The sequence below is a fragment of the Rhopalosiphum padi genome, chromosome 2, assembly GCF_020882245.1.
Source record: "Rhopalosiphum padi isolate XX-2018 chromosome 2, ASM2088224v1, whole genome shotgun sequence".
NCBI lineage: Eukaryota > Metazoa > Arthropoda > Insecta > Hemiptera > Aphididae > Rhopalosiphum > Rhopalosiphum padi.
Genome location: NC_083598.1, coordinates 44797736 through 44815513, shown reverse-complemented (window position 1 = coordinate 44815513; position 17778 = coordinate 44797736). Strand labels below are relative to the sequence as shown.

General features: G+C 28.0%; 1 protein-coding gene across 1 annotated transcript; it reads right to left on the bottom strand.

The window, feature by feature from the left end:
* Nucleotides 1-10637: 10637 nt before the first annotated feature.
* LOC132921959 (microspherule protein 1) lies at nucleotides 10638-16017 on the bottom strand. The gene is made up of 10 exons (XM_060985231.1): nucleotides 15791-16017; nucleotides 15591-15724; nucleotides 14690-14967; nucleotides 14393-14611; nucleotides 14193-14331; nucleotides 13205-13288; nucleotides 12982-13105; nucleotides 12007-12163; nucleotides 11728-11943; nucleotides 10638-11195 (listed from the first exon to the last, which is right to left on the bottom strand). The coding sequence occupies exons 1-10, from the start codon at nucleotides 15856-15858 to the stop codon at nucleotides 10815-10817; spliced, it is 1800 nt and encodes a 599-aa protein (XP_060841214.1). The 5' UTR covers nucleotides 15859-16017; the 3' UTR covers nucleotides 10638-10814.
* Between the last annotated feature and the right edge of the window lie 1761 nt (nucleotides 16018-17778).

Sequence of the window (17778 nt, the reverse complement as noted above, 5' to 3'; positions counted from 1 at the left end):
CCGAGCGTGTGTGTGTATGTGTGTGTGTGTGCGCGACGGAGGCCGTCAGCGACCGCGTGCGCGAGCGCGCATACAGGGCGCGTGGTCTACACTCGGCCACCCCGCGCGACGACGGTTGAGCGACCCACTCGAACGAGTGAGCGCACGTGGTATACGCGCGGCGCCCTATAAATACGATTTCAAGCGCGACCAAAGGCCGCCTGCCCGAATGGAGTGTGTGTATAAATAATATTTACGCGATTAATGCGATGATGGCAATGCCGAAACTAAAAAACACGACAAGCGTGACCCTCGTCCGCTCGTCGGCGCACAATTCGTCGTAATAATATATTATTATTATTGTAAGGTCGCGTGCGGCAGTCAGCTGTTCGACGCCGAAAAGCGCGCGCGAGTTCGCTGAGCCAAAAAATGTTGACACTCCCCCGAACGCCCACCAGCTCTACAGACACCTATATGGATAGAATTTTACCTCCACGAATCTCCCCCCTCCCTCGCCACGACAGGTCAGCATTTGAGTGATATGATTATAAAAGAAATTATAAGGCTATATTTACCTACTATATTATATACTGTGTCAACGACCGTAAGCCCAGCAAGGACGGAATGCATGTCTGCAGCACAATATACTGAACAAGTCGGTAAATCCTGTCTGTCACGAAAACCATGCGATCGATGAATATTATGGGTAAGGTCGAATAATGCACTCGGGTAGTTAGGTCAAAAAAATAATGTTTAAATTGCACTCATTCTGATTGCTAAAAAACCTACATAAGAAAAAGTATTATTAATAAATTAACAAATGAGAAAAAATAAAATAGTTACCTGCTCAATGTGAAATTGAGTAAATTAAAATTACGTATTGGTTTAATCAATCGTGAATTGAGTGAAAAATTAAATTTAACATTTATGAACAGCTGTAAATATAAATATAGTTATTGGATGTTGTCCCACTAAAAATGTTGTTCGTAATTTCCTCTAAAATTCTTGATGCATCAGTTATTCCTTAAAGTATAATATGTCATACATTAAATATTGTCATTGAGACATTGAGTACTATTGTGTCTCATTTTTAATACGTTTATACCAAGTACTTAAGTGACTATGGACAACTTTAGTATGATTATAATGAAGTGAGTTACTGAGTGAGTAAAAACAAGAGTAACCGAGAAATCCATTTTGTATACGATTAATATATGTGATATACTGATATGTTTATTATCGGACAATACAGAGGTTGACCAGACTATACTACTCCAAGTTCCAATATAAATCAAACCGACGTATTATAAATTAAAGTAGCTGAAGACTAAGAAAATTCAAGTTTTAAAAAAACTGAGTTACCTAACTAGTTAAGGCGACAAAACCCAGTATACGCATTTATTTACTATTTATGTAACCTATGTATGAATAGAATGTAAAAGATGAAACTACTAAAATAATATACTTTCACTTTTTCTACTATTATGGACGCCAGAGCCTTTAAATTTTAAAGACATTTTTTCGAAAATAGATACAAATTGAAAGCGTTTGACTAGACATGAACAAAACCAAGTAACAAGTGGTTTCCAATACCAAAAGTGAATCTAAAACATGAATCATTAAGCCACGATGGACAAAATCTAATGTTTTTTTCAGTCTTTTATATCTAGATAATATTGAATATATTGTAAAGTACTTAAGTCATTTATATTACAAATTGTTGAACTGAGTGGGACAAAACTATTCCAATCAAATAACAAAGTGAATAACAGTGAAATTTAACTCCTCCTAAGGGCACCCTGTTCAAATGATTTCCCTAAAAAATAATAAACCGGATATAAAATGTCCAATAAGTGTTTTCCAAACAGCAACAAATCTTGAGATTGAAAAATAGATTTATTATATAAGTTGATTAATTTATCATAATATCGTGGATGACATGATTTATTGTTATATTAATTTCGTGTTTAATTGAATAATTCAATTTGTCATCGCATTATCGCAAAACCTAAAATTTTAAATTCATATTTTTGTTCTATATTAATGCTACCAAATATTTCCCAGTCATTCGACTGCTTGAGTATGAAAAATGGAAATACGTTAGAACGTTTTACTTACCCGATTAGAAAATATATATACAACGAAGGGAGATATCCTACCATTCCAGTGTAGTAGAATTTGTTCATTTGTTATCAAATGAGTGAAGGCAAGGTGATAATGGCTTAAAATATAATTATAAAATGAAAGGTTTATTATACTTAATACATAAATATATTAATGGAGGAACTCTATTGCACAAACATAATTTAAAGAGGAGAATTCGAAATATCGTCTTGACGTTTTCATGGTGTTTTTATTTTTATTTAGTATAAACTGTGTGGTTGTAAGTGCTTAAAAAACCAACTGAATTGTTTGAATACTTAATGCACGTCGTAAAATGTATATATAAAAAAAACCTTTGTAACATTTAGATAATGTTTATTGTTTGTGAATTGTATAATATATCAATAAAATCAATACATATACCTATACAAACGCATCTACCAACCATGTATAGGTTCGTCTATATAATCTATTACGGTAAAATGTTACTCGGCCTTCGGGATTTGTAGGTATATTGTTGTATAAAGTATGAAATCCAATTTCGTTTAGATAGAGACAAAATAAATTTAACTATCTCGTTGTTTAAATAGTAATTCATTTATATTTAATATGTATAAGATATGAATTTATTACAATCTAACTACTTATTTATAAAAAAATTTAATATTAGAACATACGCATATAAGTTGTTTTTTATTACTATGATAACGCTACGCCAAGAATAATATTTCATTTAATTTAAACGAGTGATGTACGCATAAAAAATTAAAATTTGAATTAAATTTAAAATGCAAGATCACATTAAATCCTAGTTTTTTTTTACTAAATTTGGAAAACCTAGATTTCCTTATCCACAAAATAAATGCATTTTGTAAATAAATATACCAATAATATCATTGTTTTATTGTACTGATGTACAAGTACCTACAAAATAATATTAATGTTTATAGGAAAAATAGGATATTTTAAATTCTGAGCGGAGAAATATATGTTTTTACAAATTTATTGTGTTGTGTATTTGTTTACAATGATGTGTGTTTTTTTTTAATTTTTTTTTTTTTGTGTCTGTCATCACTTTTTGGAGTAGTAATAATGCTTCGATTTTTGACTTCAGCCCCTCTTTGAATTGAAAAGGAAAATTCATCTAGTTGGTACTTTGGGGGGTCAAAAGTAAAAAATTTCTAATAGTTTTCAAAAGCGTCGGGAAAAAACCCTGAAAAAATTACGGAAAACGGGAAATTACGGGATAATACGCATAACCACATTTTGACAAAATTGATTTTTTGATTTTGCTGTAACTCAAAAACGAATCATTGTAAATACTTGAAATTTTCATCAAATGTTTATATTAGCGTTCTCTATTTACGATTAAATTTTCAAAATATTTAGAATTTTTTTAAGCTACTTATAGACAATTGAAATTTTTGAATTTTTTAAGTTTTTTTTCTTAAAATGCCGATAAAAAAAATTTGGCTATCCAAAAAATCTTTAAAATTTAATACAAGGTTCATTATAAATTGAACTTATCGTAGTAAAAAAAAATCAAAAATCGTTAGTCACAGTTTTTGTTTATAAACATTTAAAGTTCAAATATTTACGAAATATATCAAAATCGCGAAAATTTGCAAAGAATTTTGAAGTTAAAAATTCATAAAATTTTTGTGATTTATACTTAAGGTTTAAAAATCCAATACAAGGTTATCCATAAGTTTTCCTTTAAGTAATTGTAAAAAAAAATTCTAGCGTCGATAAAGAAAAAATTTTATGAGCTTAAGAAATTTAATTTTTTACGAAATCGCGTAAAATAACGAAATATTACAATTTAAATATAGGTAATAATATGATATATCCTGCTAATTAACATTTACTGACAAATCATCTCCGTTCAGAATTGTTTTTCGTATACAATGATATCAGTCGTTACATTCAAATTTAACACATCCATTATAGTGACCTACTTTCCATCACTTTTTTTTTTTTTTAATTATATGGATAGAAAAAATATTTTAATAATAACTATATATTATTAAAAATGCGAAAAACTAAACTTTAATGTTAGGTTTAATTTATTTTTATGAAAAGTAACAATCTTTTGTGTCATTTTGGCAGAAAAAGGAAATTATCATTGTAGTGGATAATTGTGTGCCAATAATCCATGTAGCCAATAATAGCTTATGAGAACAATGTAAATATTTATAATATATTTATATCAAGTAAAAAGCATTGAGTTTAGTTGTTAGAATAACGATTAGGTAAAGGAAATGTATAAATACTACAATATCAATGGTTTGAAACAAAACAGACTTTTTAACTTAAAATAAGTACAATGATCGTATGTTATACATTTTCTTTTCGTCAATACACAAAATATACCTATCAAGATGAAAATTAAAAGTAATCATTGTGATATCGTTAAAAACCACATGTGTACATTATAAACTTGTGGTTTTTTTAAATTTAATTGTTTTGTATTTATACTACACTGCCACACTGGTCACGTAGTTGTTCCAGTATACGGTAATTGAGTACACGCACATGTGTTAAATGGCTTAATATAATATATATGTAATGTGTACGCACGGCGAATATATTAATATATCCAATTTGTGCTACAGCCAGGTCTATACAATAACGTTAAGAGGCAAAAGGAGGCATAATAAAGATAGATCGCTTCCACCAGCGATCCTGCTTCTTCCATGACTATAATTTTTATTTCACTATTGTTCGTCATTCGTCGATAGCGCCTTATATCGATCACAATATTGTTATTGACGTACCATATATAATAATTTTATAAGGAAAAGACGCAGAGTATACAGTTAATATCAATAATATCCTTAGACATTTTCAAAATATGCAACCTCTTGTGCGCTTAAAATTTAGAAACTCTAAAAGTCTAAAATATGAAATAAAAATTGTTTTTCTAGTGGTTTAATTAATAAATACTAAGCATAAAATAAAATAAATAACCCCTAAAATAAAAACGAGTCAAATAAGTGTCGGAAATTTGTCGTTTTGATAAACATTATTTAAAAAAAATAAAAGATGCTCCATCAAAAATATACATAAATAAGTATATCTAATAATGCGAAAATTATCAAAATATTATAAGTATTATAATACGGCTAATACAGATCAATATTAATACATTTAAGAATTGAAATGAAAATTGATACATAATATTATAGTTACCTAACTATGAAAATACAAATACTATAATAGTAGTAACTATTACCGTTTCACAAGTTCGTTAATAAAAGATATCCCTCCTCTTCGACCTTTTTTATGTGTATGTGTATTCTTTATGATAATGAAAACCTAACTAAAATTAATGTAGATAAGGACAAGGACCTCATTCTTCCACTCATAATGCACCATTACCTATCTATTATATTTATATATAATACTTTTGGTGTATATATAATTCAAATTGTATTAATTATTAAAATTACATATTATTTTATAACACACCTATATTTTATAGGTACCTTGATGTATTTGTTGATGGTAAATCCAAGTAAAACTGTAATTTGACGTGTTTATATTCATTACGATTTAAATTAAATTATAATTTATAAATCACCAAATCACTGATGGAAATCTCGACAATAGTGGCATTTTTTCAGAATGACGAAAATGTTCAAGGGGGACGCATTTTCAACACAAATTAACAATTTAAGGTACTTGGAAACTCGCATTGTATATTATTAATTATTATACTTTCACTGTGTGATTATGTACACGTGTGCGTTAGGTACCTATAATTACCTGCTGACTGCGCGACTTTTCTACAGTACCTACAACAATACACCCACAACACACCTAATAAATTGTTTATATGCTGTTAATTTATTTATTTCGATGGTAATAAAATAAAAACAATATACAAGACAATAGTCGCATGCATATAATATTACGAAGTAATCGCCATTCGGTTGCTACATTTCCCTTCTTTTTTTATATTTATTTATTATTTTTTTTTTTGCAGGTAGGTAAGTCAACTCTCAAATAACGACAGGGAAATTGAATCTCAACCCAATAGAAAAAAAAGGGTATTCATTTAATAATTAATCGAGTCCCTCAAAAATCGCGTCCCATTAGCGTTACCTGGGAAACGCACTACGTATATTATATAAGCAAGAAGGTTGGCCGTAAAGTCTCCCGATGATTTCATTTATCGCGTTATAAAGTTGCGTATCAAAAAGTAATCAAGTATACTGCGCAACATTATACTACCATATTTAAGATGTTACAACCGTTATAGCTGGTACTTAAATGATAATATTATATTACAGTTATAACGAAATATTTTTGACGATAATAATGGTGAATTTTTAATAAACCAAATATATAAACGCAATTATGATCAATCGCTTACTGCACGATAGTAAAATGTATCCTTATAGAATTATTATTATAATAATATAGAGCTTATTATCTTTTGATCACTTTACACGCGGTGCTTCTCTATAATTCGCGTGCCGGACTGGCTATAGGTACCATATGCCATATGGCATATACATACATGCGTGTCGTGTCCGAAAGTTTTATAAATATTTAGATGCGCATACTACCTATGTGATTTATCGTTTGTCTTGCTGTTATGATAATCGTTCGTCCGACCTAGGGGCGTAATTACAGGGTGGGTAAGGATTTGTGTGTTTTTTTTAAAAGACTATCACACCGGTCTAGTACAAAAAACCTGAATATTTATGCAGTTATGCTTGTTATATTGTACATAACTAATTTAATATTACTTCATAATATATACAATATACTATTGCACCAATATATTATATTGTATTATGGTACAATTGGTACAAAAATAACAGATTAGTCGAATGTAATTTTATCGCAAAGCATCGATACACACATCAGCAACGTCGCATAGGTACAACCTATGTACAACTTTAATATATCAATTATTGCTTTATGTGTACATTTAAATATTATGCAATTATTAGTTTCCATGTATGCATTTACTTACACAGTTACACAGGATGTTTCTGAAATGAATGAGTGAGAAGAAGTGCCCAATAAATATACATATTTTTTAATGTCTATCTTCAAAATATAGATTTAATCAATTTATTTTTATAATATTATCTAAAATTTAAAATTAATAATGATATTTCTAGCAATATTCTCAAATGAATCGAGCTGTGAAAATGTGACATCGTTATTGCACTTATCGCGCGTTTCCTAAATCACATATCAATATTAACTATCACAACAGGACCATCTCTTAAATGTTGTAAGAAGTCTAAGTATTTTAATCCACGTGCTATGATATACCAACTACCTTTATATTTTTAATATTATTCTTACGAACTATACCTACCTACAAGGCCGTACCTGGGGGATGTCCCCCCCCCGGAAATTAATTTCCAGTTACGGTCTTATCAATAAATTATTTTTATCTTCTGCAATAACTAACTTGTCAATACCTGACTTTATAAGAATATTTAAGAATAAAGAATAAAAATCACATATTACGTGTTTTCTATTCATATTTTGTGCTATGACTAATATGCAATAACGATTATTTACAATCGGGTTTTAATAATAATTAAATAATCACGGTGAAAGCCAAAAATAAAATTTGATACCTACCAACCATACAAATAATTATTTATATAGTTTATACGTAATTTGTAGACAATTATAGTAAATCAATGTTTATGTGATATGTGACTATATATTTATTGACAAAAAATGTAGGTATTTAAGTATTTATTTTTTTATCTACTTACTCTACCGTTGATTGAAGTTTATCTATACGTATGTTCAATTGGTAATTTATTACATTTTGAAATTGTATAGATATATTATCCGGTAGGTAGTTCAAAACAGTAGAGAGGTAACGAAATTATTCAAATATTTAATTTCAGCAATAAATAACTTAGTATTAACAAAAAAATTACTTACACAAACAAAATTTCCCAACGGCGTCGAGTAAACCCACTATAATAATTCATCCTGATTTTCGCGAAAATTAAATAATTAATGCAACCATAATTACAAGTGATTTTTGTACCATATACAGGTATGGTACCAAGGTATATAAACATAAAAAATAAAGTATAGCTGGTCTGTAGAATTTAAAATGATAGACATAGAGATCATAAAGATCCCGCGATCGTTTGCAACACCAAAAATGTAAGTGGTAATTATTACCTTGTTTTCTGACCATTTACGAATACTCGCTTTCACCAAACATGAGGTATAAAAATCTAAAAAATCCTAAAAATTTAAAATATTACGTAGTACCGTCTACATTTATTTAAAGGACTAGGTATAATAAGTATATACCTAATATTGAAAAACATACATTTAACTTATTGATTTTTAATACCTTTAATACCTTTAGCTTTTAATAGCAAAACAATTGTTTTGGTAGCAACCGTGGTCAGTATCTCATTTAGTGGTAACGTATACGGTTGCAACCACTATATAAGAATAAAGTAGGTATAGGTAAGGTAACTGCATAAGACACTGCCACACATGTAGGTATACTGTATAGGTTAACTTGCAGTCTGCAGATCAGACGAATAGCTGCAGTAGCCTGCTACAGTAACATTTAATCTATTCTGTTATTCTGTGGTAATATTACGTCCCATATGTTTGTAACTACCAATACTAAAAAAAGAAGTCACGATAAGTCGATAACATTATTTACATTCTACAGTAAAATATATTGATAAATGGTAATAATAACTAATAATTATTAATATTATAATATACAAACTCACCTGCTTCTCTAATTATTATTTTAAACGAATAATTATTAATTAGCATAAAATATATTACGCTGTCAAACGGCGTTCAAATATTAACACATTGCAATACGGTTTAAACACTACATTTTAAGGCTTTAACTTTTAAGTGCACTTAGTTAAGTAACACACCCACTAGTCTAACTTGTGTTTTATTTTTTATACATAATAAGCATTTCAAGCAAAGGAATCTATTTTATAACTCAACCATAATCGGATGATCGTATATTCGTATTAGGTAATATAAATCTTCAATTTACAACATATATGATATTGGAAAATAATAAATATAGTTATTACAATATTATTATATTATGCACACATCAAAGCATATTTTAGCATATAAAGTAGGCGGCATGAGTGTCACCTCGTGAAAAATTAGTGCCACCTTATTGTGGTTAATGTCTTAATGAACGTGCCTCATACCCCATATGACCCAAGTCCTGGGACACATTATTATTATTATTATTATTTATCAATAAATACGTTTTGATTACTGTTTTAGTGTTTTCAACTACTTTTCTACTCGATCATCGTCGGTCGAATTATTATAAAAATAAATATTAATTATTATTAATACGGCTGAAGAAAAATACCAAGACCAACTTTACTGTCTGCGGTTTTTTCGCCACTGTATCGATAATACAATTAGTTATTAATCTAATCTTTCCGCTTTCGTCTAAAAACATCGGTTATGATTTATGATTGAATGATTCTACATTCTACAACATAAAAGGTACCCGAGGTAGGTACTTGGCCTAGTCCTTATGGCTTATAGTGATAGTGTCAACTAGTAAAAAAATTCTTAAAATATGCTCTGGCACACATTTATTACTTTTAAGTTTTATTCAAAATATTATTCGCAAAAAAATAATAATTATTATTTGTTTATCATCTTTTAAATTCTATTATTCAAAAAAAAAAATACAGTCGTTATCGAAAAGACATAACTATATGCTCTCTCTCATAAACACGCACAACACAATTTATATATAGACATATAAAACTACATAGTTTATTAAACTTAACATTTTAACATTACTGGATTACTGTTAATTGACCTATTAATTATTATCAAGCATAAAGGTAAAAACATTATGTGTTTTTTCGTTGGTTTTGTACAATATTATAATGTTTAACAACTTACACGTTCATTCTTGCTTAGAAATTAAAATATCGTAAAAAACCAACGATAGAACACAAATATTGTTTTTTACTTTACAGTTTGATAGTGAGTAAAATATTTACTCTAATATTTAATTGATTTCAATTTTTTTTATTTAAAACAAAATTGGAACTACTAAATGTATGTTTTGATAGGAGACACCAACCATATGCAATGACTGTTTCATAACAGTAAAAATCTATTGAGTATAAACTGTCTCGCGAAAAACGAAAGAAAAGTACCGTCTCTTGATAAAAAACGGATATTCTTGCACACCCCCACACTATACTCGGTGCCCAATTACCCATAATTCATTCGCTCGTTACCGGTTTATAGCTCAGTCAACATGGGTAATACAATAACTTTCTTTCATGAGAGAAACTATATAAACAAGTTTGTTCAGAAACTCAATAGACATAAGTACTAAGAGTTTTCATTCCTGAAAATCCAATTTGATTTACTACAAGATCAGAAAAAAAATCAACTACAGGGTTTGTAAAATTAATATGATTCATCAACTGATAACAATAATTTAAAGAATGATTTGTTGGTATCTAATACTAATTAGAATAAATGAGAAAGAATACCTATCTAATACAAAAATTTGTTTCAAGTATATCAAATGTTGTTTAATCAACTAGTTTAACATAAAATCAAAATATAAAAAAGTAAATATTGTCCCATGTACAGTAATATACGTCACAGAAGTTGCATATCTAATATTAAATTATACAAAAAAATATTCTACTTAATAAATATAAAATATATAAATATTAACTTAATCAAAAAATTTACAACAAATTTTGTTGACGTTGATTGTGCTCTTCTTCTTCTGCTTCCAACAATTTCAGTTGTTGTTCTAATTCATCTTGTTGCTGCTGCATAATTTTTTGTCTCTGCTCTTCTAACAACATTTTTTCATGATCTTCCAATTTCTGTTTTTGCTGTTCTTCAAATAGTTTTTTCTGTTGCTGTTGCTGTTCAATGGTCTGCACAGGTTTTTCAGCTTTTGTAACAGTAGTTTTCTGAGACTTTTGATTGGTATTCTGTTTCTGCGGTGTTTGATTAACTATTTGTACTGGTAACTGGACCTGATTTTGTGTGCAGGCTTCTTGTTTAAATGTGTTGATCAATTGATGATTTATAAGGAAAAGAAATCTCAATCCGGCAATCTAATAGACAGATATATCAAATACAAATTTGTTACTATTACTATTATAAGAGGATATAATATACATTTTTAAATTCATATTCTTTAACAAAATATAATGAAATGTTTCAATACACAAAATTGAAATTTTGACAAGTAGTTTGTGAATTAAAGGTATTTAAAGTTTAGGTGAACAAAGTGGAGAGGTACAAGAATACCCCACAAAATATTGGTCGACCACTTTGCTTACCATTTAATTAAAATACTTATTTCATAAATAACTTGTCCAAATTTCGATTTTAATATATCGAAATACTGCAGAAAATATTTTGCTTTGGAATATGAAATTAAAAATGTATGTTGACATTCAAAAAAGTAAAAAATTATAACATAAACATTTTTTTTTCTTCAAAAAATGTTGTTTTATTACAACTGGAAATTATATAAAAAATGTATTCAAAAACATTAAAGATTTTGAAATACTAAGTGTTCTTTAATAAAATTAGATCTTAAAAAATAAATATCCATTCATTATTTTCAAATTGTTTACAAACCTCCAAGACAGAATTATGATTGAGACGGCAGCGACTTCCAGCTGCCAAAGGTTTCCCATCAACATATAAACACTTTTTACCTTCACATGCAATTAAAAAGTCCCCAGTATTACGCAAACGTATTGTTGCTTGTCGTCTAGATATTTTCCAAGCAGGTCCTTCAAGCTTTAGGTCTACATCAACTTGTTGATATTTTGATGAACGACCAATGGTTATCTGAAAACATGTAAAACTTTGGTCAACTCATGCTCCTATCAAACATTTATGAAATTAACTTACCTCCCTCGACCTCATCAAATATCTGACCAATCTGCCACGTAACACAGCTAATGTTTGAGGTTCAAACTCCACGGGATTGATACCAGTCATTGGAAATACTAGTACTTGTGCTCTAGGTAATTCGTCTTCTAAAACTTTTATTTCCTTTTTTATTTTTCTGTAAAAATAACCAAATAAATTAAAATTCATACAAATAAGTATAAAGTAATATTTATTGGTATTTTGACAATAAGAAAACTTAAAAGGTTTCACAAGTTTAGATATTTGAATTGATTTAATATCAAAAACTGAAATTTATTGTATGCTTGATATAAAACAATAAACTAAAATTACACACCATAAACTATGAGTTTTGAATCATAAAAATGAAAGAAATTAAATTTAAATTGTGTTTGCAAATAAATAAATTTAAATAACAAAATTGTTAGTAATCCTCCATAGAAAGGAATTTACCAGAAACTATATTCTGCATTTTATATAAGGATTATAAAAGTTACTTTAATTAGTTTTTCGAAACATAATTTGATTACTGTAATAAAACATATATATTTATTTTGTTTCTATTGCAGAACAATAGGCAAAGAAGTATTGAATATGTAAATGTAGTATAAATTATCATGTTTTAAGTAAAGAATATTCAAATAATTTATATACATATATATATTAATGGAACTTCATCCCTACTACAAAAGTAACAACAGTGAAGTTTTGAAATATTGTTCTCTAGAAAAAATAAATGATCAAGTTATTAAAGAAACAAACAGAATTATACTGTTTTAATTTCAGTAGTATTGTTTTAGATTATTTTGTTGATTTGTTTTGAAACAAAACTGAATATGAATTATTTTAAATTAGTATTATATAACCAAAGAATAATTCATAATTTTTGTGATTGTGGATAATATTGTATACATAAAAATTTTAAGCTGCAGTAGCAATTTCACATAATATTTTTACTAAGATTTAGTTTATTACTTGTTTGTTAGTGCGAGATGTCTCTCAAGTACAGGATCTGGCCTTTCCATCAATAAATGTTGATCATTTAATAAGTCTTCACATTCAGCAAATGTAGGAATATGTTCTGAAGTTAATGTGGTTACTTAAAAATAAAATAATTGTACAATTATTAACAAATTGTAATATTATATACAATTATTGTATTTATAATAATAAATTATACATTAGGTATATATTATACCTTCTTGTTCATTGTTAAGAATATGAATATTTCTATCTTCAAGTGCACTCATCAATGGTATGGGTATAGGATTTTCTAAAGCACCTATAATATAACAATTCAATTTTCTCCATTTATTAGTAGTTAATGATAAAAAAAATTAAATTCTATACAACATAAAACAAAATTAGATTTTACAATTCATCTCTCAATGCATCACAATGCATTTCTGCAGAACTCAAACATTACATTAAAATGTCTGATGTATTACTTATTGCTAGATTGGATTTTTATGATTTTACATATTTGTTTCTAATGTTTCTATACTCTATTCAAAATGTGATCATTACTCATTGGCAACTAGTTTTTGTAGAGCGGGGGTCAGACAACACCCGTTTGTCGACCCCACCTAGTCAACTATGTGCACGACTGCTGTGTAATAAAGCCATGCCCATGCACACAAGTTGGCCACCAAGTCACAATCTCATTTTGAATAGAGTATAGTGTATGCAGTTAAATAATAGTACGATATATTAATGATTTGTGTAACATAGAATTTATAGAAAAATGTTATTTTGTTTAAAAAGCATATTTTATGGCTTAGACTGTGTAGAGAATATTCAATATGTTAAAATAAATAACAATATTTTTATTTTTGCAAATATTTATCAAAAAAAAAAATAATTTAATAATTAAATTACTTATTATTTTTATGCACCAATTAATAGTTATTGTCAACAAAATAAAATAAATTTAAACTGAATAATTTTAATAATTTTTTTCTCCCAAAAGTTGTATTTCTAAAGTTTTTAATAATATAAACTATTATTTTTAAGACTAATTTAGACACATACACCAAAATAAATTTTAAATTCATTTTTTACTCTATTTTTAAATATAAATAAAAATGAATATTTTCCATCAATTTTAAACATCATGTTGAGTAATAATGTGTATTTGATACAGCAAATTCAAAATAAATAAATATATTTTTTTAATGATTACTTACTACACTGATCTGATAACAAAGAATATCGTTTCATCTGTTGCCAATGACACATAAGAATTTTAGCTGTGCGTCTTCGATGGAATATATTTGGATTTTCGGTAAGCAAGTCTTGAAATGTTTCAATAGTGGGTTGTGAGTTCTATAATATGATTTATTATAAATCATTAAACTATTTATTAAAAAAAAAATACTGAACATACTGATTGTATAGTAGCCAAAAGTTCTTCTTCAGCAACAGAAAATAGAGCTTTAGATTCTATATTAGCAACACTTTCTGGATGTAAATTACGCATTGCTGATACGGCAAGTCTAGAAATTGTTGGATCATACAACAAGGCATACCATCTCTGTGCAATTTCTTTAAGTGTAAATCTACAACTAAATTTAACACCTCTATGGACAATTGGTAAATTATTGGTCTATAAAGTGATACAAAATAATATATGTTAACGTTGGAAATGACAGAATAATTTATTTATCCATTAAATTAATGTTACCTGCAAAACACTTTGTATTAACATTAAATCATCTGTTGGTTTCCAACGTCCCAAATCTTTATTCAAATTCTTCTGTTTTCTTGATCTATTTCGATTTGATGATGATGAAACTGTTGAAGTAGATGGTACATTAGCAAAAGTATTTAATGTAGTGGTACTTGTAGGAGTTCTGTTTGATGGAACTTTCCGTGGCTGAGTAGTAGATGTAGATGGGGTAGTATTTGCAATAATCACTGCATCAGGAATACTATGAACTGGTGACATGGCGTTATCCATTTCTATTAAAAAAGAAACATAGGTATTTAATGTTAGTTAATAGTATTTTGTATAATTTATAATTTTTACTTATAATACATAATAAATGTAAAACAACAGGTATAGTCTGCTTGAGATATAATCTAGACCAGTGTTTCTCAACCGGTGTTCCGTGGCACATAAGTATGCCGCGAGTCGCGGCCATGTTACACGTGTATAGTATTATTAGGTGTTAAAAATAGAAATTTTCCAGTACTTAATCTTAGTGCTCCATCAAAATGTATTGTTATAAAAAATGTGCCGTAAGCATAAAAAGGTTGAGAACTACTGATCTAGACTTTAAAGTACTTATGTATTATATAAATTATTAGTTAAATATCTAAGAAAGTAAAATAATAAAATTAAAAGAGCAATGAACATGGAAACCACCTTTAATTAGACCAGTTACATTAACACTGTATTATGTCATGTATTTAGATTTATAAGTGTATAACACAAAACCGTGATATATTACCTATAAGCTGAATACATCTCAATTTGAATGATACAATTAAGTGTAGAGGCATAAAAATACAATTAATTCAACAGTACAAAACAATTTATGTTGATTTATAATAAATGATGTAAATATCAAAGGTTAACATACCTAAACTCGTAGATGTCATGTTTAATGACTGAGTTCGAGTGCGCTGCGTTTTCGGTAAAGGTGATCCGAATCCTGCGCCTAAACTCGATTCAACTAGTTCATCATCAAACTTTCTTCTCTTTATAGAACGTGAGCTAGAAAAAAATACATTATTTTAATTACATTGAATACAGGACAAAATCATATCGCCATGAACTTACCTCCGCCGCTTAGAGCTGTCATCCATAGCCGCAGCGATACTGTCGTTCATATTTAGATTCGAAGCCATTCTTCCGTACGTGTACAATAGTAAAATATGAAAGAACAACCAGTTGATCACTTGACCTATAGGAAATCTCGCATAAAACCAATTATTTAAATACTGAAACAATTAATTTCAGTCGGCGGTCGGTACTCGGTTTGTCCAAACAACAATAACAGAACACAATAATGATTATAGCTCCGTTAACAATCGCTTGGACAACATTGTGATACCAGCCGTTGATAACATCGCAGTGTGTCCAATAAACACATATTTACCGTGCAGCTAGCACAGTAATTTATACAGGCACATATTTTGTCTGGCCGATATTATGCACATAATTTTGACATAATTATTATTGTGTATCGTGTATGATTTATGAATCGTGATTTCAAATAATATTTTATTTAATATTATAATTTATAAATCCTGGTGGTGAACCGACGAATTTATTGGCACAGAATAAATTAATGGTAATTAATGGTTTTTCGTGTCCGTCATCGCCTTTTAAAGCAATAAAAATGCTTTTTTTGTACAATCTTTAGCGTGGTTTATGGTACCAATAATTTAGATAATAAATTGGATCTTTAGTACTGAGTAATTTTTAGTGCTGACTACTAGTTATTTAGTTAGTAATAATAAATAATAATATAGATAATTTTTTTTTTACTAATTGATATTATTATGTATTTATGGACGATGGACCTATACTGTCTATTATATATTATACATAAAACATTTATAATACGACAATATTTATTGAAGTACAGTAACAGTTTTATCGGCTGTCAGTACCTAGAAAACCATCAGATAACTTATAACAATCTACAGGTAAGATATAAAATTAACATACTATTTTACATATTATATACATAATAATAAAAATCGTATCTATCATTTAATTCGTTCATATTCATGGACCTATTTGTGATTTATTAATTACCACTCTACAATTTATTTATATATATTTAAAATATTTATTATTAACCAAACGTATTATAAGTACCTTATATCTGTCTACTTTAAACTTTTGATCTCGTAAAAGTGTATAAGTTTAAATAATATAATATAATATTGAAAGTTATACATCTTGACCGTAAACATGGATTGTTCTCGCCGATATATTTAAATTTAAATGTACAAGTAAAAAATACATACTAATATAATAATAGTCAATAAGTGAAAATTATTTTTATAAATCATACTCGTAGGCCGTAGCCATAACTATTAATTATTTCCAAAATGTCTACCTATTATGATCGTATCGTGAGCATTTTTTAATAATAAATAATTATATTATATTGTATAAGTTGTAATCTTCACAATAGTACATATATTATTATTAGTTAAAAACAAAAAGCGTATCCGAATGAAACCATTATGTGGTAGAATATATACTGCAATATACGTTTCTTTTATTCTTCACAAAATAGTTTGAATTAAAAATATTTTCATTTTTATTTTCATACTACACTTTTAACAACTGTATCTAACATATTACACGTAACGTGTATTGTAAATGTACATATTGTACGTGTACGATGTGTTTTTAATCTTCCTACATAAATGTGGATCTAGGTATATGCGGCCATGCCTGAGTGAGTTCGTATAATAAAATATAATATTATTACTTTTCAGGAAGTTGTCGGTTCGTTTTTAAATCAATACGCCAATAATACGGCATGCAAAAATTAAATTTAGACTAAAAACCCGATGGGAAAAAATGAATATTCAAATTTAATAATAATGACTTGATTATCAATACCGGAATTCACTTCATATTTTTTATTCTAAATTGAAGAGTGTATGTTTTATTTTCAAACTGATGTCGATTAATAATAAAAAAAAAAAAATGATTTTGATGGCTAACATAATAGCACAACATAATAGCGAACTACTGCTACCACATATATGCACATATACATATAACAATGTATATATTATATA